Genomic DNA, 22,110 nt, shown 5'->3' with positions numbered 1-22,110 from the left:
GGGGGAAAGATTTGATGGGAGTTGGGTGGTTGCTGAAATGCTGGCGTTTATATGCAGCTGTTAGAAAAGATGAAATCATGAAATTTGCATATAAGTGGATGGATATGGAGAGTATCATGCTAAGTGAAATGAATCAGAAGGAGAGGGACAGACATAGAATGGCTGCACTCATTTGTGGGAAAGAAAGTAACGTAATAGAAGACTAACATCCAAGGACAGTAGAGACAAGGGCTAGGAGAATTGCACCACAGCTTGAAAGCTAGCCTCGCCTACTGGGGGAGAAGGCAGCTGGGACAGAGAAGGGACCACTAAGTAAATGATGGCTGGAGGGATCACTTGGGATGGGAGATGCATGCCAAAAGTAGACTATGGACCAAACACGATGGCCACTTAGTACCTGTATTTAAAAACCATAACACCCAGAAGAAGAGAGAGAGTAAGAGGGAATGTGCCTACCACAGAGGGGGTGGGGAGATGGGGAAGGAGGGGTGGAGGAAGGGATACTGGGAACATTGGTGGTGAAGAATGGGCACTGGTAGAGGGATGATGGGTGCTCAATTATTGTATAACTGAAACATAATCATGAAAGTTTGTAAGTCTGTAACTGTATCTTATGGTGATTCAGTTAAAAAAAAAGTCACCTTAAAAAAATAATTCTAGATTTTCTGAGGCACAATTGTGAATGGGATTGCTTTTTTCATGTCACTTTCTTCTCCCTAATTATTTGCGTAGAGGAAAGCTATGGACTTTTGGGTATTGATTTTAGAGCCTGCAACCTTACTATACAAGTCTATTGTTCCTAAGAGTTTCTTGGTAGAGGTTTTAGGGTTCTCTAAGTATAATATCATATCATCGGCAAAGAGTGAGAGCTTGATTTCTTCCTTTCCAACTTGAATTCCCTTAATACCTTTTTCTTGCCTAACCACTATTGCAAGTACTTCCAGTACTATATTGAACAGAAGTGGTGAGAGTGGGCATCCTTGTCTCTTCCCTGATCTTAGAGCGAAGGCTCTTAGTTTTTCCCCATTGAGGATGATACTTGCCGTAGGATTGTAGTAGATGGCTTTGACTATATTGAGACTATATTGAGATATAGTCTCAATATAGACTATATTTGACTCTATAGACTATATTTGACTATATTGAGAAAAGTCCCTTCTATACCCATTTTGGCAAGAGTTTTCATCATAAATGGGTACTGGATCTTGTCAAATGCTTTATCTGCACCTATTGTTATGATCATATGGTTCTTTTCTTTTGTTGATATCATGGATTATGTTGATTGATTTCCGAATGTTAAACCATGCCGCAGAGGCAGAGTGGGGTGGTGGTGGATAGGGTGGGGCTGGTGAGAGGGATACTGGGATCATTGGTGGAGGTGAATGGACACTGATGGAGGGATGGGTAAACGATCACTGTATGAGTGAAATGCAAACACAAAAGTTCATAAGTTCATAACTGTACAACACAGTGATTCTCTAATAATTTTTTTTTTAAATTCTAGGGGCTGGAGCAATAGTACAGCAGGTAGGACATTTACCTTGCATATGGCTGACCAGGTTCGATTCCCAGCATCCCATATGGTCCCCCAAGCACTGCCAGGAGGGATTCCTAAGTGCAGAGCCAGGAGTCAGCCCTGAGCATCGCCGGATGTGACCCAAAAAGGAAAAAAAAAAAATCTGGAGTTTATTCTTTGCACTCAGTAGCCCTGGGTTTAGTCCCTGGCACTTGTTGCATTTTGAACACTGGGAGTAAACCCTAAATGCCTCCAGGAACAGCACCACTAATTAAATTAAATTAAACTAAATTAATTTTAATATTCAGTTAAAGAACTAGAAGAGAGAAATAGAAAATAATACTCTATTTAAAAGAGCAGGGGGCTGGAGCGATAGTATAGCAGGTAGGGTGTTTGCCTTGTATGCAACTGACCCGGGTTCAATTCCCAGCATCCCAAATGGTCCCCCAACACCACCAGAAGTACTTTCTGAGTGCAAAGCCAGGAGTAAACCCTGTGCATCACCGGGTGTGACCAAAAAAGAAAAAATAAAAGTGTAGAGAGAGTATGGAGGAAATTGTTTGCCATAGAGACAGGGGAAGGGTGGGTGGGAGGGTTGGTGGGAGGATACTGGGGACATTGGCAGTGGAAAATGTGCAATGGTGGAGGGATGGGTATTCAATCATTGTATGACTGAAACTCAAACATGAAAGCTTTGCAACTGTAGCTCACAGCGATTCAATTTTTAAAATAATTTAAAATATAAGATATAGATTCACTGTCACTGTCATTCCATTGCTCATCAATTTGCTTGAGCGGGCACCAGTAACATCTCCATTGTGAGACTTCTTGTTACCATTTTTAGGCCAGGCTTGCCAGGCTCTGGTGTGACCCAAAGAGCCAAAAAAAAAAGAAAAAAAGGCAAATAAAGAGATATTCCTAATAACCTTTCAGTATCTTTATTGTAAACTACAAGGCCCAAATGGAGGGGTAGGGGAGGCAGGGGAAACTGGGGACACTTGTGCTGGGAAATGTACACTGGTGGACGGTGTCAGAAACCTAATCATGAACAGCTTTGTAAGCATCTATCTCACAGTGATTCAGTTAAAAACAGAATTTAACTAAAAAAAATAATAATCATACCTAAGGGGAGACCATCCAAATTGATGAAAAAACACAATGGCATACAGCGTTCCCATATGGGAATCAACTTGTTAAGTTCATTTTCTATTTTATTGTTCTTCCTTCTCTCTCCCAGGATACTACTTTGATCAGAACCCGGGAAACCAGAGGAACACCTTTTTAATTGAGACCGTTGAGAATTGATCTCTGGCTGTCCCCGGTAGGATAAATGCTCCCTGTCTCCACCTTTTGTTCCCACATCATTGACCAGGCTGAGTTGCATGTCTGTTTCTCTGGCACAGAAAATTTGAATCCACCACCACTGTGGATTCAAATCTCTGCCCTCCGGGGGCCGTCCTGGCTTCTGTCATGACACCCTCGGGCAGCGCATGGGTTTGCCTGGGGCCTTGCAGAGAGTTCCTTGGGCTTTGTCAGTGTTTTCTGAAAGTAGTGTAGCCAGGAGCCGAGCAGAAGGAATCCAAAAACGCCAGGAGGTGAGTGGTCAGAAAGGATAATCCCAAGTCTTTGTAGGTGCTGGGGTCTGGAAGAGGCTTCCAGAATGTAAAGTGTTTGAAATAATGACAGAAGACCCACTAGCATGATATTGAACTCCATCAGTCATTTCACTGTCACTTTTTTTTTCTTTCTTTTTGGGTCACACCCAGAGATGCACAGGGGTCACTCCTGGCTCTGCACTCAGGAATTACTCCTGGCAGTGCTCAGGGGACCATATGGGATGCTGGGAATTGAACCCGGGTCTGCTGCATGCAAGGCAAATGCCCTACCCGCTGTGCTATCACTCCAACGCTGACTGCCACTTTCATACAGTTTGATGTTGCTCAGTGGCCTAAGGCAGGGGCTATTTTTAATTTTAAATAATTGTAGTCAGGTAGTGTTGGCTGACAACATTCTACTTTTCAGGTGACCAACACAATTACCTGACATCTGTACTACCTTCTGATGTTGCCAAAGTCTTTTTCTACCCATCATTATACCATTGTCCCTTTGTGCTTATGCATCATGTGGCAAATAGACATTTTTTTCCTTTAAGTACCACACGCACTTTCACAAGAATGAATCTTTCATTGTTAATTAAAAAATACTATTCACTAAACATTTTAAATCTTATTAAATGGTGGTAGCTTAACATGCATGGGGGGGAACAAGGGGCTGGAGCGATAGCACAGCAGGTAGGGCGTTTGCCTTGCATGAGTCTGACCTGGGTTCGATTCCTCCGTCCCTCTCAGAGAGCCCGGCAAGCTACCGAGAATATTCCACCCACACGGCAGAGCCTGGCAAGCTCCCCATGGCGTATTCAATATGCCATAAACAGTAACAAGTCTCATAATGGAGACGTTACTGGTGCCCGCTCGAGCAAATCGATCAACAACAGGACGACAGTGCTATGAGAGTGCTACAGCGCATCTGGGGATTGGAGCAATAGTACCAGGAATAGGGAAATTGTCTTTGACCCTCAGCATTCCATCTGGTCCCCCAAGCATCACCAGGAATAATTCCTGAGTGCAAAGCCAGGAGTTACTCCTGAGCATCATCCAAAAAGAAAAAAAAAGTTAAAATTAAAAAATAAAACATGCTAGTGGGCATGCATGAATCTATATTATGTTTCTCAGTCTTCAGTCTCAGACTGAAGTTTCAGTTTCAGTCTCAGCTGTCAGTTTCTCAGACTCAGTCAGAAGACGTCAACCCCGCAGATGACATCGAAATGCAAAGACTCACTGTCCGAATGTCCCTTGTCATCTGCATCTCAACTCCCCTCACCTGAGCATCCCTTAGCTCCCTTGGTTGCTTCAGATGTGGCTGGAGAACACGAGAGTTTTCATTTCATTGTTCCTGGTCCATTCCCTTGCTTTGTTTCTTTATGTGTCTTGTATGAATAAGATCATTCGCATTTTTCTTTTTCTATTTGACCTATTTCAGATCACATGTCTAAAACATGACACTGTCTAGTTCTACTCATGTCTTAACAAAAGGAAAGTTTTTTGTCATTTCTTATTGTGACTGTTGCCCACAAGGTCTTATTTATTCATTTGTGGGTGAACCTGGAGTGAGTTTTCAGAGCTTGGCTGTTGGAAATAGCCCTGAAATGAACAGAAAAGTGTACATGTCTTTTTGAATAAATTTTTTGTGTGTGCTTGGAATAATGCCAAGAAATGAAATTGCTGACACCTATGGGGATTCTATTTTTAATTGAGTCTCCAAACTAATTTCCCCTAGATGTTGAACCATGTGACATTTTCACCAGGTAGGAATGAGAATTACTTTCTTACCATATTTCTTCCAGCATTTGGTTGCTGTTGGATATTTTCCTAAAGACCACACATTCTGGTTTGAGGTGGTAGCTCATTGCTCTATTGTTTAGCATCTCCCATTTTTTGATGTCGCACTGTCTCACTGTCACGCTGTCGTCCCCTTGTTCATCGATTTGCTAGAGCAGGCACCAGTAATGTCCTCATTGTGAGACTTGTTGTTACTGTTTTTGGCATATCGAATACCCCACAGGTAGCTTGCCGGGCTCTGCCATGCAGGCAGGATACTCTCGGTAGCTTGCCAGGCTCTCCGAGAGGGACAGAGGAATTGAACGCGGGTCGGCCACATACAAGACAAACTGCATGCAGTTTGTGCTATCTACCCGCTGTGCTATCGCTCCATTTTTTTTTTTACTTTTGATAAATTCTGTGAGTGCTTTATATTTAGTCAAGATTAGTCCTGTGATGGATGCTTGGTGTGTGAATATTTCCCCCCAGTCAGCAAGTTGTCCTTACCTTTTATGCAGTTTCTTTTTATCTGTGTTCATCAGGTGGAGAAGCAGGGAGATGGTGGTAAGATTCCAGATAACCATGAGCAGTGCTCATCTGCTAACTAACAAGTGGATGTCTGGTGATTTAGACTTAGGTCACTGCTGCATTCACTGACCGAAATACCACGTAGAAATCAAGGAAGGTGATGTGTTATTTCTACTGTAAGTATCTGTCTATGATAGCTCACAACTGTTACTGGCTGCCTCATCACAAAAAGAAATCAAGAAATAGTTCATCATTGGGCCAGAGCGATAGCACAGTGGAGAGGGCGTTTGCCTTGCACACAGCCACCGTGCGTTTGATCCTCGGCATCCCATAGGGTCCCCTGAGCACCCTCAGGGTTCATTACTGAGTGCAGAGCCAGGAGTAACCCCTGAGCATCTCCGGGTGTGACCAAAACAGCCAAAAACACAAAAAAGAGAAAGAAATAGTTCATCATCTAGGAATGTCAGAAGATGATAAATTAAGGGCTGTGTCACTGGACTAGTCTATTTATAACAATGATCACCTTTTGAATAATTATCATGTGCCTGTTTCTATGCGTTCATGATGGTATTGTATCATTATATCTTTAATTTTTTAATTGAATCACTGTGAGCTCTAGTTACAAAACTTTCATGTTTGAGTTTCAGTTATACAATGATCAGACACCCATCCCTCCACCAGTGTACACTTTCCACCACCAATGTCCCCATTATCCCTCCTCCTCACCCCATCACACCTCTACCCCTCCCCTCTATGGAAGACAGTGTCCCTTTTACTTTCTTTCTACGTATGGGCATAATGGTTTGCAATACTGATAACGAGAGGCCATCATGTTGGGTCCTTCATCTACTTTCAGCACTTATCTCCCATCTCAACAATCCGTTCAACCATCACTGACTTAGTGATCTCTTCTCTACCCCAGTTGCCTTCTCCCCCAGCTCATGAGGCAGGCTTCCAACCATGGAGCAGCAATCTTCCTGGCCCTTGTCTTTACTGTACTTAGGTATTAGTCTCATATTATGATATTTTATATTCTATCATTATCACTGTCACTGTCATCCTGTTGCTCATCGATTTGCTCAAGCGGGCACCAGTAACATCTCCGTTGTGATACTTGTTGTTACTGTTTTTGGCATATCGAATACACCACGGGTAGCTTGCCAGGCTCTGCTTTGCAGGCGAGATACTCTCGGTAGCTTGCCAGACTCTCCAAGAGGGACAGAGAAATCGAACCTGGGTTGGTCGCGTGCAAGGCGAACGCCTTACCCATTGAGTATATATCTTCTTAAAATCTTAGAGAGGAAACTCACCTTCCTGAAGTTACAGAGTTAAAAATAAAACATAATTCAATTGACATCAGCGTGGATTCTAACAGCTGCTTGTCAGCTTGCCCGCAGGGTCTATCTTGCCCTCTGAAGGATTAAACTGCTTTTGAGGGGGGGTCCTGTCAATAGAGAAAAGGATCACTGTCATGGAGGAAGTTATTGGTCCCTGTGTTCTTGAACCAAGTTACAGCAACAGCCTAAAACCAGTTTCCATAGAAAAGATAGGCTTTCGGGGAAATACAAGTTGTGGGGGCGCTACACCCAGTGGTGCTGAATGCTTAGTCCCGATTCTGTTTGGGGATCACTCCTGGCAGTGCTCGGGGAACCCTATGTGGTGCTGAGGATTCGAACTAAGATTTGCTGTATATGAGGCAAGCCCCTTACCTTCTATAATATCTCTCAAGCCCCAAGGGGTTTTTTAATTTTTATTTTAGAAAATAATGTTTGAGATTCTGTGATTTACTGTTTAGCCCCAAGTTGTTTTAAAAAAAGATTATGATAATAAACAAAAGTTTTTATTTTACAATTAAAAGACTTTCTGCTTTATCAAGCATTCATTTGCTGCGTGTATAAGCTTAACGTCGGCAACCTGATGGCTTGACCTACACAGGTTCTAAAATGATAAGTAAGTTTATACTAGAGGTCTCGATGGACTACAGAACTGGAAGGTCTTGAAACCAAGTTTATCCTCTCCTTCCCCTTAATTATTTCTCCCTAACACATTCTCTTCAACTGAAGGAATATTTGAAATCAATTTTCCTCTGAATATTTGCTTCTGGAGATATTTAAATTATATATGCAGTCTGGGACACTCTGCAGTCTGTTTTTCCAACTTAAAAACATCTATTGTAACACCATTTTCTTAAAGCATAATAATAATGAAATGGTTAGAATGCATCAAATTGTGTGTATTGAAAAGGAAGAGTTTTGTTGTTGTTGTTTGTTTGTTTGTTTGTTTTTATTGAATCACCATGAGATAGACCCTTACGAAGCTGTTCATCATTGGGTTTCAGTTATACAATGTTCCCGCACCCATCCCTCCACCAGCGTAATTTCTCAGCACCAGTGTCCCAGGTTCGCTCCCACTCCCACCCCCAACCTCCCGCCTCTATGGCAGGTGCTTCTTTCTCCTCTCTCCCTCTCTCTCTCTCTCTCTCTCTCTCTCTCTCTGCCTTCCCTCTTTCTATCTCCCTCCTTCCTCTCTTTCTCTCTCTCCCTCCCTCTCTCTCTATCACCCTCCTTCTTTCTCTATCACCCTCCCTCTCTCTTCCCCTTCCTCTCCCTTCCTCTCTCTTTCTCCTTCCCTCTCTTTCTGCCTCCCTCCCTCTCCCTCCCACCCTTCTCCCTCTCTCTCTTCTCTCTCTTTTCTCTCTCTCTCATTTCCTTTAAATGACTGAAATCACAGAACCTGCAGGAATCTGCATTATGTTCTATCAGCTCAAAATGTTTGCCCTTTCTTGACTGAGGGCAGGGGGATAGCTCTCAGGGCTGCTCCCTGGCATGCCCACCAGGCCTTTTATTCATGCTTCATCACTAGATGCACCCCCACAACCACTGCTTGGTACATCCAGTGACTCCAGATAACCAGGGTGTCTTTTTTCCCCATCCCGTCTCCATACCCCAACCAAAAAGAAAGGGAAAATGATGACGAATATTAATCAATGGTAGCTCAAGGGCAAAGTGCACCGAGGGAACCAGACGACTACATATTCAAACATGACTTTGCTCACTTCCCTGGCAGATACATCAGCTTTATGGAAACAGAAAACCAATCCAAGATCCCACAATTCCTCCTCCTGGGACTCTCCGAGGATCCAAACATGCAGCCCCTCCTCTTTGGCGTGTTCCTATCCATGTACCTGGTCACCGTGCTGGGGAACCTGCTCATCATCCTGGCCAGCATCTCTGATCCCCGCCTCCACACGCCCATGTACTTCTTCCTGTCCAACCTGTCCTTCACAGACATCTGCTTCACCTCCACCACCACCCCAAGAATGCTGGTGAGCATTCAGACACAGAATAAAGCCATCTCCTACATCAGCTGCCTCACGCAGGTCTACTTTTTAATGATATTTGCTGGACTGGACAGTTTCCTCCTGAGTGTGATGGCCTATGACCGTTTCGTGGCCATCTGCCACCCCCTGCACTACACGGTCATCATGAATCCCCGAGTCTGTGCCCAGCTGCTTCTTTTGTGCTGGCTGGTCATTTTGTGTGTGTCCATGCTTCATATTCTCCTGATGACACGGTTGACCTTCTGCGTGGGCACCGAGATCCCACATTTCTTCTGTGAATTGGCTCAGGTACTCCGGGTGGCCTGCTCAGATGCAGAAATCAATAACATTGTCTTGTATGTGGCCACTGCTCTATTAGGCATGATTCCGCTCGGGGGCATCCTCTACTCCTACTCTCAGATCGTCTCCTCCCTAATGCGCATGTCCTCCAGGAAGGGCAAGTCCAAGGCCTTCTCCACCTGTGGCTCTCACCTCTCCGTGGTCTCCTTGTTCTATGGCACGGGGCTGGGGGTCCACATGAGTTCTGCGGCCACTCACGCTTCTGAGAAAAGCTTTGTTGCCTCGGTGATGTACACAGTGGTGACCCCCATGCTGAACCCCTTCATCTACAGCCTGAGGAACAAGGATGTCAAAGGGGCCCTGGGCAGGCTCCTGAGCCGAGCAATTTCTTATCAGTGATGGGTCCCCGGGCTCATCGCTGAGAGAACATCGTGGTGCCAAGGCAGATTCCATGTAAACCCTAAATCTCTGGGTCATTTAATAATCCCCTCAGTGGCAGGCTGAATTTTTGTTTCATCCTGATAGCAGGCAAGACATAGGGACGAAAAATGTTTATATTTAACATAACTCCCTCTGCCATTCTTTTTTCCCTCTTTCCTTCCCCTTTTATAGTCCCCTGAATTTATGTCTTTGGTCAGCTTGGTGTGTGCCATTTCCTGAGATTCCCACCCTGAGTTTTCTAGATTTTATATCAAATGACAATCTTGTTTCAACACACACACACACACACACACACACACACAAAAATTTCAAAGGATGCTCCACCCCTTAGTTTAATACTACTTGTTTCCTGGAAGAAATTAGGGTGCCGGGACTCACACCATCCTCATTGCAAAGAATATTCCAGTCAACTCAGGGTGTATTTTTTTTTCTGTGGACGGCCCCAGCTACCTTCAAAGCAATCTTTTAGAAATTTCTAAGAGAAATTTTTCTCTTATTTATCTTATTTGCTCCATTTTGCAAAAGAAGAAAGTGAAACTAAGCTGGACCCTAACCACTCAAACTGATTTTCTGATTTTCATGACTTTGTGATCTGGTTGTCAACTTCAATAGTAGAATCTGGATTGGAGATGAGATTTGTTCTGGTTATTGTAGTAATAAACTACCTAAGAAAATGTCGTGATTTTTGTCCTTTATTCCTTTTCTTTCTTTTTACCTTCCTCTCTTCCTTCCTTCTTTCCTTATATTATATATTTTCCATCACTGATGTCTTGGGGGTGTTTGTGGGGGTCTTCCAAGCAGTATAAGAGGCCACTTGTGGTGCTACTTAGTCAGACAAGTTGACCAAGTTGTTCTATCCAGTGATATGTTGCTGGTTGGGGCCAGCCCTGGCTTGAGTAACTTCTGTGTATTGTATGAGATATGGATCCAGTTTCTTCTCTTTGATTCTTTTTTTTTTTTTTTTGCATGTTCCTATCCAGTTTTACCAACCTCATTTTGTGATGAGGCCTTCATTGCTCCACTTCATAATACTCTTCCCCTGTATCATAGATTAACTGTCCATTCGTCTGAGACTTTATTTCTGGGCTCTCAATTCTATTTTCTTGGCATGCAAGTCTGTCTTTATTCCAGAGCCTGGAAGTTTCTAGACATAAGCATAAGCCCTCTCTCTCAATGTCTTGGTGAAGATGGAATATTTTCTGTGGCACTTTGTGTATAAAGTGTTATCAGGGCACAAGTAAGGCAGAGGGCTAAGTGGTAATTTTCAGGGAAAAAGAAGTTAGTGATGTGAGAAGAATTGAAGAATTAGACCAAAAAATAGAAAATGAGGCCTGAGAATAGAAAATGAATTTATTCCCAGGAGCGATAGCACAGTGGTTGGGCTTCCGCCTTTCACGCAGCCGACCCGAGTTCGATTCCTCCGCCCCTCTCGGAGATCCCGGCAAGCTACCAAGAGTATCGAGCCCGCGCGGCAGTGCCTGGCAAGCTACCCGTGCGAATTGGATATGCCAAAAACAGTAACAACAAGTCTCTCAATGAGAGACATTACTGGTGCCCGCTCGAACAAATCGATGAGCAATGGGATGACAGTGACAGATCTCTCTAGAACAATAGGGTAAAGGATAAGTTTTATTATCTTTTTGTGATTCTTAATGGACTGAATTATTTCCTCCTGTGGAGTTAGTTTCTGGCCATCTGCATCCAACAGTCAAGGAGGGTTCGTTTCCTCCCAATCCACACAAATGCTGATTATTTCCAGGTATTTTTATTTTGGGGCCACACCCAAAGATGTTCAGGGCTGACTCCTGGCTCTGCACTCAGGTATCACTCCTAATGGTGCTCTGGGGACCCTAAGAAGTACTGGGGGTTGAACCCGGGTCAACTGTGTGCAAGGCAAGCACTTACCTGCTGTACTACCTCTCCAGCTCTGATTTCCAGACTTTTTGAAGTAGGCATTCATACCATTATATTGCACTGGTAATATTTCATCATCATTTTGTCTGCATTTCCCTGGTAATCAATAATTTTAAACACTCATTTGATTGTATGCCGCCTGTATTTCCTCTTTGTGAAGGTGTCTGTTCAGCTCCTCTCCCCATTTTGAAAAGGTTGTTGTTAAACAGGATGAGCTCATTTATCTATGGTATATAGAATACTGGACGAGGAAATATACTGTAGCAAAAGAGGGATTCCCAGACCACCTTTGACCTCAGTGTTTAGAGAAAAATCACAGAGAAGGAACAAAATTGAGGGGGAAGAAGAGAGGAGGCAAACAGACATCAGGGCTTCAGTTATACCAGTGATATGAGTAAGGAGGACAGACATATGACTGAAACAGAAACTTAACAACATTGAAAACAGGAGATCTAAGCTGCAGCCAATGGAACTTTGTAATGTGCCTGTCAAGTTGACAGGCAAGAACACGGTGAGGGTTGGGAGAGAGGGATCTGGGAACTCTGGTGGTAGGATTTGTATTGAAATAGTGTAAGCCTAAAACAACTATCAGCAACTTTATAAATCACAGCTCTTTAACTAAAATTTTTTTTTAATGTGGTTGAGGGGCTGGAGCGATAGTACAGCGGGTAGGGAATTTGTCTTGCATGAGGCCAACCCGGGTTTGATTCCCAGAATCCCTTATGGTCCCTGAGCACCACCAGGAGCAATTCCTGAGTGAGAGTCAGGAGCAACCCCTGTGCATCACCGGGTGTGACCCAAAAATAAAAATTTTTTAAAATGTTGTTGAACTTTGTGACTGCTTTATATGTCTTGGATATTAGCAATTGTCAGGCTAATAGGATGCAAATATTCTTTCCCATTTTGGTGTAGTGAAGTCTCACTTCTTAATTTTTGCTTTAATGTTCTCTGCCAATAGAGTCAAATCTTTTTTTCATCTATATATTCATTCACTTTAATATGTACAAGTGCACATTTATACACACATACATATATATGCACATATATTGATATACCTACTGATATGTGCCAATGCAGAGGCATGAATACTCATGTACACACACACACACACACACACACACACACACACATCTCTTTCTTTACTTTGTTCCTAACTCTTGTGGTACATCTTGTAATTTTGATTTCTATGCTAATATAATTTTAGTATATGTGAAATATGTACAAACCAATGAATAAACTGAAATTTGACATTAACATATTTTAAGTAATGTTTTCCCCATTTTTCACATTATTGACATTTCCCACTAAATGAAAAGATATTTCTTTTCATGTTTTCTCAAACACATGTGTAAAATTTTTTGTAGCAGATATGACTTGAATTGAAATTGAACTGAATGCAACTTCATCCAAATTTTTTATTATATTAGGTATTGACAATTTGCTTTACAGAATCATTGTTAGCCATTCATATACCTCTTGGCGTTTATGAGTTCATCTTTATACTGTTTAATTGTATCACTTGTATCACTTGCCATTTTGTTGCTCATGGATTTGCTCGAGCGGGCGCCAGTAACGTCTCCATTTGTCCCTATCGCGTGCTAGTATAGCCCAATGGCGTCTGCTCGCCCCAGGAACATGAAGAGCCTCAGACCGTTCGTTCAGGGTCTTGAGGAAGAAGTCTGACCATCTCGTTGGTGGGTGGCCACGTGTTCTTTTGACGTCCCATGGAATCCAGTTGGTAACAGCTCTAGTCCAGTGGTCCTGTCTGAATCGCATTGCATGTCCGGCCCATCTGATTTTTGATGCCTTGGCAAAGGAGACAGTGTCCTTGATTCTTGACCATTGATGGAGGTCAGAACTCTGGATTCCTTCTCTCACTTGAGTGAAACATGATACTCCTAACATAGATCTTTCGATTCCTCTTTGGGATACCCAAATAGTGTTCTCATCCTGTTTGCATAGGGACCAGGTCTCTGAGGCATATGTTAGTGCAACTGTTTAATTATTGAATTTAAATATTTCCAGCCAGCTGGTATACGTGATTTCTAGTTCTTTTGAGTCTCAGTCTCCTAGTTTCTCATTTAGTGGGACACATTATCATATCCCCTTGAATTTTTCCTTCCTAGGAATATTTTTTTGAACATTTTGCCATTATTTTGTTATCTATAATGTGCTTATGAATTAAATTGTATTTCTTACAGACATTGTTAATTTCCTAAGTCATATATTTAAATACAATTTTTCGATTTAATATGTGTCTACTTTATAAATTATACATATTTTGTGTATTTCATTTTGAATTTGTCCATACCCAACATTGCTATGACTTAATTCTGGCTCTATGCTCAGGGGTCTCTCTTTTTTAAAGTTAAAAGGACCATTTTGAGTTCCTACAGATCAAGCTAGATTCTGAAGCATGCAAGGCAAGAGGCCTGTCTGCTATATTATCTCTCCAGTCCATGAATTAGATTTTTTGATTTGTCTACAAATTATTAAAAGTGAAGAACTCGCATTTCTGGCCAATTCATGCACTGAATAAATTTTGTGTGATTTCTTTACTGCATGGAAATCTGAAAGAGTTATTGCTGGGAAATTCAATTATAATATTGGAATGAAGACATCTTAATCCCTGTCTTCAGCCCCCAAGTTTATTTCTTTACTACACTATCTTGAACACTATAGCTTTAAAGTATCATTTAAAGTGAGGAAATGAAATGTCTTATGTCTTTTCCCGCTTTCAGAATTTCTGCAGCTATTCAGGGAGTTTTACGGATCCAGGTGAGATTTCAAAGTAACAATCTGTTGATGACCTTGAAGAAGAGACTGGAGTTCCACCAAGGAAAGAGAAAATATGAAAGTAGTCCAATCAGAAATTACTGATCTGAAGAGCTTCGTAGGATTTTTAAAACACAGAAGAGGGAATAGTCAACAGAATGACAGAGGCAGAGGACAGAATCAATTAATCAAAAGACAAAAGTCACAACTCCATGATGAACTGGCCACTAACATTTTCTCCTATACAGGCTGAAAACAATAGTGACTACTGGAAAGAATCCAGGCAATAGGAAGAGAAGAGGGGTCTTTTGAGTGCTGACCAGGCTGTGAGTTTTGGTGGAGAGTCGTAGGCACATAAAGAGTATTGCAAGCAATGACAAATGAATGAAAAAGGAAAGTTAAATTTTATATAACTTTTGCCATAAACGTGTATGCACTTGAAGCTACCACTGCTTAATTTATATATGTTATTTTATACATGTAGTAAAATTATTTGCTTATAAAATACAAATTTGATTTTAATTTTATTTAAGTTTTTCAGTGTGCAGTTATCTAACTTGGGGTGAATCTTTTCTGTTCAGGAAAAATGAACTTGATCGACACAATGTAGATGAACTCTTCTTTTTATTTTATTTCTGGGAACACTCCTGGGAGTGTTTGGGTGCTGCTTCTGGAAGTTCTCAGAAGACCGTTGATGCCGGGCCTAAAACCCAGGGCCCACACCTGAAAGTATGTGCTTTTACTGAGGTATCTCTCCGGATATAGTCCTTTCTTCCTATCTCTGTGAAGCCAGACACCCAACCAATTCAAACTATGCCTTTTGTAGTACAACAAGTTCAAACTCTGTTCATGTCTGTTATTCAGCTTCAAATTATAAATCATAAGACCTGTGACAGATTGTTATGCCTATTAGATAATCTAATAATGACGGGGAGTTTGATAATTAGGATTAGCTTTGTGTTTTCTATTATGTGTGATTGCATTTCAATCTGCTCAGTGTCATCTTTAGTGCAGGATCTACAGATACTTAATCGGCTCCACACAATTGCTCTTTTAGTCTATTAATTGGTGTCCCTCCGCCACAAGGGGGATTCTCTTTGGGAGAATCTTTCGCCTGAGATGATACCTAAGAGAAGACAAGCTCCAAATTGATGGGGAAAAAATAAGATGCGCCCACAAATTTCCCACAGGGGAATCTCATTGTTTAGAAAACTTTCCATTTCATTGTTCTTCCTTCTCTTTCCCAGGAAACTAATTTGTTCATAGAGTAGCTAGAGGAATATTGGTTTTAATTGGGACCTTTGAGACTTGGCCTCAGGATGTACCTGAATGAATAAACTCTCCTTGTCTGCCCTCTTTGTTCCCAGGCCACTAATGCACCACCAAGATAAGCACCATGTCTGTTTCGCTCCCATCCATTGGGTCCCACCACCAATGCATCTTTTCTGCACTTTGGTAGCTGTCTCCATCCTTCCATCACTCTGAATAAGCAGGTGCTTACCTGGGACCCCTGAATGGTTTCTTTGGGCTTACTCCATGTTTTCTGAAAGGTGATGGTAAGCAGGAGCCCATGTGAACAGAATCCAGGCACTCCAAAGGTGAGCGGTCATAAGCAAAAATATCAAATTATTGTCTGTGCATGAGCTGGAAGAGGACTCCAGAATGCAGATTTCATGAAACAGTAATGACATTAGTAGACATTCTTCTCTGATATTTCATTTATGGTCTTCTCACTTCCCTATCACTATAATATGATATTATTTGAAGGAGATATTATTTTTATTTTAAATAATTTTATTCCTCTGCCCCTCTCAGAGAGCCCGGCAAGCTACCTAGAGTATCCCGCCCGCACAGCAGAGCCTGGCAAGCTACCCATGGCGTATTCAATATGACAAAAACAGTAACAAAAAGTCTCACAATGGAGACATTACTGGTACCCGCTCGAGCAAATTGATGAGCAATGGGATGACAGTGATACAGTGATGATAGTGATGAGATATTATTGCTTCATAACATAATTTTTAGTAGTAGTGCCAAAGCATGGGATGGTGGATAGGGTGTTTGCCTTGGTTTGTGCATGGCTGATCTGGGTTTGATCCCCAGAAACCATACAGCACCCTAAGCCCCGCCAAGAATGATCTCTGTGGGGCCGGAGCAATAGCACAGTGGGTAGAGCGTTTGCCTTGCACACGGCCAACCCAGGTTTGATTCCAGCATCCCATATGGTCCTCTGAGCACCACCAGGAGTAATTCCTGAGTGCATGAGCCAGGAGTAACCCCTGTGTATTGCGGAGTGTGACCCAAACAGCAAAAAAAAAGAAAAAAGAGAGAGATTGATCTCTGAGAGCAGAGACAGGAGTAAACCCTGAGCAGGGCCAGGTGTGTCCCAAAAACAAACAAAAAACAAAAAAATGTTAAAGTGTCCAATAGTTTAATTTGACATCTGTAACATCTCAATCTCTGTCAGAATTATATTTTCATCCATCACTGTACCATTGTCCCTTGTGCTTATGTATCATTTAAGTAAATAATCTTTCTTTCTTAATGTGATAGGCACATTCTTACAATAAAAAAGTTTTCATTGTGACTCCTTAGGTCTTAGAATCAATTTTTTGTTTACAAAGGATTTTTTTTGGCTTTGGCTTTGTGGGTCACACCCAGCAATGCTCAGGGGTTACTCCTGGCTCTGCACTCAGGAATTACTGCTGGTGGTGCTGGGAATTGAACCCAGATCAGCAGCATGCAAGGAAAATGCTCTACCCACTGTACTATCTCTCTGGCCCTTACAGAAAATGTTTAATGTTTAATACTTGCATCATTTATGAACATGCATCTGTGTAAGTGAACTTATGAATCAATAATAAGTTTTTTAATCAGTTAGAAGACATAGGCCTGTCGATAAACATTTCTTCAGGAAGACTTTATTATAATTGTCTTTTTGTTATATTGCTGCCAGCTCTTGGAGTTATTATCATAGATCATCATGAAACTAATGCATAGAATAGGCTTATTACATCAGGTGGCTTTAAAGGTCATGCAACCCAAATAAATGATTTTTCTCACTTGCCCATTTAATTAATACGTATCAACTCTTTTTTCTCTCTTAGCATAACAAAGATTTGAATAATCATGGAACAAGTTAAGATTTAATAGTTGTTCTAGAATGGTTTAGATGGTTCATTTTGTTCATGTGAATGTATAGGGAAATTCTCTCTCATAATTGCAGATTTTCCCCATAAATTTTCTTGATCTTTATTTGCAAAAGAAAATATTTCACTCTTATTGAAGCAACCAAGTTGTAGTAATGTTCATGCTTATGCTTCGGATATGTGAAGTTATTGTCTCTGTCACCACCAACTGCCCAAAACCTTTCACCGCTGTCCTTCTACCATTTCTCTGCCTCTTGACTTCCCACACGCAAACTCGCCTGGCCTTTTTTGGCAACACCAGTCCTGTAATCATAGAGCAAAAGTTGGTTTTCATTGTTCATTCCCATTTCCTCATACGCCATGGACGATGAGATCATCAGCATTTTGTCTTTTAACCTCTAACTTATTTCAGAAAGCATACTCACCTCTAGTTTTTTCCATATTTTGGCAAAGGTCAAGATTTCATTTTTTAAAAGAGAATGCACCTGCCACAGAGGCAAGGGAGGACCACTAAGTAAATGATGGCTGGAGAGATCGCTCGGGATGGGAGATGCATGCTGAAAGTAGACTATGGACCAAACACGATGGCCACTTAGTACTTGTATTGCAAACAGTAACACCCAGAAGGAGAGAGAGAGTAAGAGGGAATGTGCCTGCCACAGGCGAGGGTGGGGGAGGCGGGATGGGGGAGGAGAGGTGGCAGGAGGGATACTGAGAACATTGGTTGTGGAGAACGGGCACTGGTGGAGGGATGGGTGATCGATTATTGTATGACTGAAATGTAATCATGAAAGTTTGTAAGTCTGTAACTGTATCTTATGGTGATTCATTAAAAAAACAATAGTGCTAGTACTGTTGGAAACTATGGCACCTCAATAAACACTAGTCTGGAAAAATTTTTTTAAATTAAAAAAAAATTTAAAGATTTCATTTTTTCTTAAGGCTTCTTAAGACATTCCATCTTGCACATAGCCCAGTTCCTTTATCTGCTTATCCTTATGGGCACTTTGATTGTTTCCAGGATTCGGCTATTTCAAGTAGCCCTATAACCAATATCAACATATCTTTTTGAATGTTTTTGTGTTTGGGAGCTAGAAGCCAAAAAATGAAACTATTGAGGCCTTTTGGAGCCCTATTTACTATCAGGAATCCTCCTAGGGCTTTCCCTAGAGGCTGGGTCTCATGGTGTTGTCACCACATGCCCACTTACACAAGTTTCTATGGGTCATTCTCCCTGATGTGAAGTTGTGGGGTTTTTTTGTTTTTTTTTTTTTTTTTTGCTTTTTGGGTCACACCTGGCAATGAGCAGGGGACACTCCTAGCTCATGCACTCAGGAATTACTCCTGGCGGTGCTCAGGGGACCATATTGGATGCTGGGAATCGAACCCAGGTTGGCCGTATGCAAGGCAAACGCCCTACCTGCTGTGCTATCACTCCAGCCCTGAGGTTGTGATTATTATTTGCATTTCCCTATTAATCTGTAAGAATGAATGCTCTCTCATATGCCTAACACCAATGCTAATATCTTCCTCAAGGACTGACTTTGCAACTCCTTTCCCCCTTGGGGATGGGAATGTTTCCTTGTTGGATTGAGGTCAGTGAGTCTTTACAGCCCCTGGGTATTGACCTCTGACCGGTGTATGGTGTGTTGGACTATTTTTTCTCAATCCACAGGGTCTTGTTTTTTGTTTTAATTTCAGCCATAGATTGATTTTTGTCTGTGGATATGCCGCAGATAGTCATGGAGATGGTTCTGAGATTCCAGACCATTGTGAGCAATGACAGCAAGTAGGTGTAGCTGAGCTGGACTTGTGTCACCGCTGTATTCATGACAGGAATATCAGATGGCAATCAAGGAAGGTAAGGTGCCATTTTTACTGAGGACTGATCAATTCATCGTGACTTACAACCATTGTTGGCTGCCTCATCACAAGAAGCATATCAAGAACTAACAGTTACTCTGGAGGTGACAGATGGTGCTAAATTTTAAAAGTGCCACTGAAATAATAATATCAATAATAACAGTTGTGATTTATTAAACAGATTGGGTTCTATGCATTTCCCATAGAATTGTGTCATTGTATCTTTTGGGGGGGTCACACCCAGCAGTATTAAGGCTCTGTGCTTAGGGATCAGTCCTTTTGGTGCTTGGGGACCCTGTGTGGTGCTGGGAATTTGAACTACCGTGAGCTTGATGCAAGACAAAGCCTTATCCCCTCTATTGTCTCTCCAGCCCTATGCCGCCTCTTCTTAACAACACAGGCAGCTCCCATAGCTTCCCGCAGCCACATCCTTTACGTGTTCCATAAGGGATGGAGTCAATTTGTCCTTCAGAAAGAACTGGCTTAGGGCTGGAGCAGGGAGGGCGTTTGCCTTGCACTCTACCAACCTAGGTTGGATAGCCGGCATCCCATATGGTCACACACCCCGCCCCCAGCACCTCCAAGAATAATTCCTGAGTGCAGTCAGGAGTAGCCCCTGAGCATTGCCAGGTGTGCCCCAAAAAGAAAAAAAAAAAAAGAACTGGTTTAAAACAACAACTGTTGGAAGTCACATTAAAGGGAAAGCCACATAGACACAGAGTTAATTTTCAGTCAATGCTTTCTGTGGCGGTCCCGTCCTGTCCAGCAGGGAGGACCTTTCATGGGACTGAGAAGGGAACACAGCCAAATGAACAGACGCAGAGCCAGAAGGAGGAGGAGAGAGAAAGAGAGTTTATTCTATGGCAGTTACAGTATTTATACCTCTCTGCTTGGGAGGTGGTGGTATGGTATGCATGCAGGGACCCCCAATAGAAATGCAGGGTGTGGCATGGGCATTAGCTAGTGATAAACAAATGGTGATAGGATAAGATCAGTAAAATCAGGAGTGGCAACATTGCTACAGGAACTTAAGTAAGCCTCTGTTTAACCAGAAGATAAGAGCCAAGCTTTGTAAAATGGCTCCCTACAGCTTTCTTGAATCAACTTCAAGCTGCTGCATGCTGAAACCAATTTCCATAGCAAAGACAAGGCCTTTGGCAAAATTCAAGTGTCTTTTGTTGTTGTTGCTTTTTCATTTGTTTGGAGGCCACACTCAATGGTGCTTGGGAATTACTCCTGTTTCTTAACTCAAGACTCACTCCTAGTGGTGCTCAGGGATCATATGGGATGCCTGAGATAGAACCCAGGTCAGTCGCATACAAGGAAAATGCCATACCTGTTGTAATATCACTGTGCCCCTCCCAAGTATCTTTTAACAAAGCAACGGTCAGATTGTTAAATAGTTCTCTTTCATGATTGAAATTTATTTGTTTGCATTTTATCAATATCACTTGACTTTTGTAGATTATAAAATGATGAGCACAATAAGTTTATGCCACAGGCCTTGAATAATTGATTGCCAACTGAGAAAGTCCTATTTGTCTTCAAGTTTTCTGAAATAAGTATATATTTACTCAAATGCTTTGCTAAACAGAAATGAATCAATGAAATTCTATAGAGTTCTCCTTTTAAATTGAGATGTAGCTGTCCTACCATTATGTAAGCTCATGTCTTACACGTAGTATGTTGAGGTCTTACTCATTGGCATGTTGAAGTATTGCCTATATCCACACAGTAATATTAGTTATAATTTCTGACATATCACATACTTGTCATTTCTCTCTGCTAGAAAAAAACAATTAATATTGAGTCTCCTAGCAACTTTGTATACTATTCACTGCAGCTTTGTTGGTGATCATTTCCACAAAGCATGTAAAGACTTGTCTTGAAATCCCAAGGCGGGGCTGGAGCAATAGCACAGAGAGGGCATTTGCCTTGCACGCGGCTGACCCGGGTTCTATTCCCAGCATCCCATAGGGTCCCCTGAACATCACCAGAAGTAATTTCTGAGTGCATGAGCCAGGAGTAAACCCCTGTGCATTGCCGGGTGTAACTCAAAGAGAAAAAAAAAATTCCAAGGCTATGCATGTTAGGGTCACTCTTCATATGAGTTCTCTAAACCATGAATTCATTGAACCATCCTGACAATTCAATAGAGGAAGCACCATGAATCATCCCACTGTGCCCATTAGGAACCCAGGTGCAGATGCAATGACTCACCAGGGGTCACTGGGGTGTCTAGTCGAGATTCAGTCCAGAGCTATCAGCCTCCAGCTTCCTTCACTCCTTGTTACTATCGATGTATTTTCACTCCTTGTTACTATTAAACTTGTGCCTCTCTATATGCAGGAGTGTGCTAAGAACAAGGATTGTTTTATGCTTCAGTGGATGCGTTTGGTATCAATTTTGATCACACACCCCACCCTTGCTTGTTCTGAGCACCTGCTATGTGTGGACACTCAGGTAAGTCAGCCCCTGGAAGGGCTGAAACAATAGCACAGCGGGGAGGGTGTTTGCCTTGCATGTGGCTGATCCAGGTTCGATCCCTGGCATCCCATAGGGTGCCCTGAGCACCACCAGGAGTAATTCCTGAGTGCAGAGCCAGGAGTAACCCCTGTGCATCTCCAGGTGTGACCCAAATAGAAAAATAAAAGTCAGTCCCTGGAATAACCCAGAAATCCAAATGGCTACAATCCCTCACCCACCTACAAACACAAAATGACTGCTGAAGATTGGAGGTACGTGGGGGATTGGGACAAGAAACTGCATTGGGGACCTTACACACCCTGACTTCCTGACTCCTGTGATCTTCCCCATCGTCTCTCTTTCATTAGCCTCTCATTTCATCAAAATGACCAAACTCGCAGTCCCATCAAGAATCTGCACATTTTCTTCACTTGGCCTTTTCTTATTTTTCCTACCAGCTCC

The 22,110-nt window shown here is 42.2% G+C and overlaps 1 protein-coding gene across 1 annotated transcript; it reads left to right on the top strand.

The window, feature by feature from the left end:
• Nucleotides 1-8,497: 8,497 nt before the first annotated feature.
• On the top strand, nucleotides 8,498-9,439 carry LOC101550355 (olfactory receptor 7D4-like). The gene has a single exon (XM_004615035.2). It carries the CDS (start codon nucleotides 8,501-8,503, stop codon nucleotides 9,437-9,439), a length of 939 nt encoding a protein of 312 aa, XP_004615092.2. The 5' UTR covers nucleotides 8,498-8,500.
• The last annotated feature ends 12,671 nt before the right edge of the window (nucleotides 9,440-22,110 follow it).

This window comes from Sorex araneus, chromosome 2 (assembly GCF_027595985.1).
Source record: "Sorex araneus isolate mSorAra2 chromosome 2, mSorAra2.pri, whole genome shotgun sequence".
Classification (NCBI taxonomy): domain Eukaryota; kingdom Metazoa; phylum Chordata; class Mammalia; order Eulipotyphla; family Soricidae; genus Sorex; species Sorex araneus.
The sequence above is the reverse complement of the archived record's forward strand: the minus strand, read 5'-3'. Positions and strand labels throughout refer to the sequence as shown.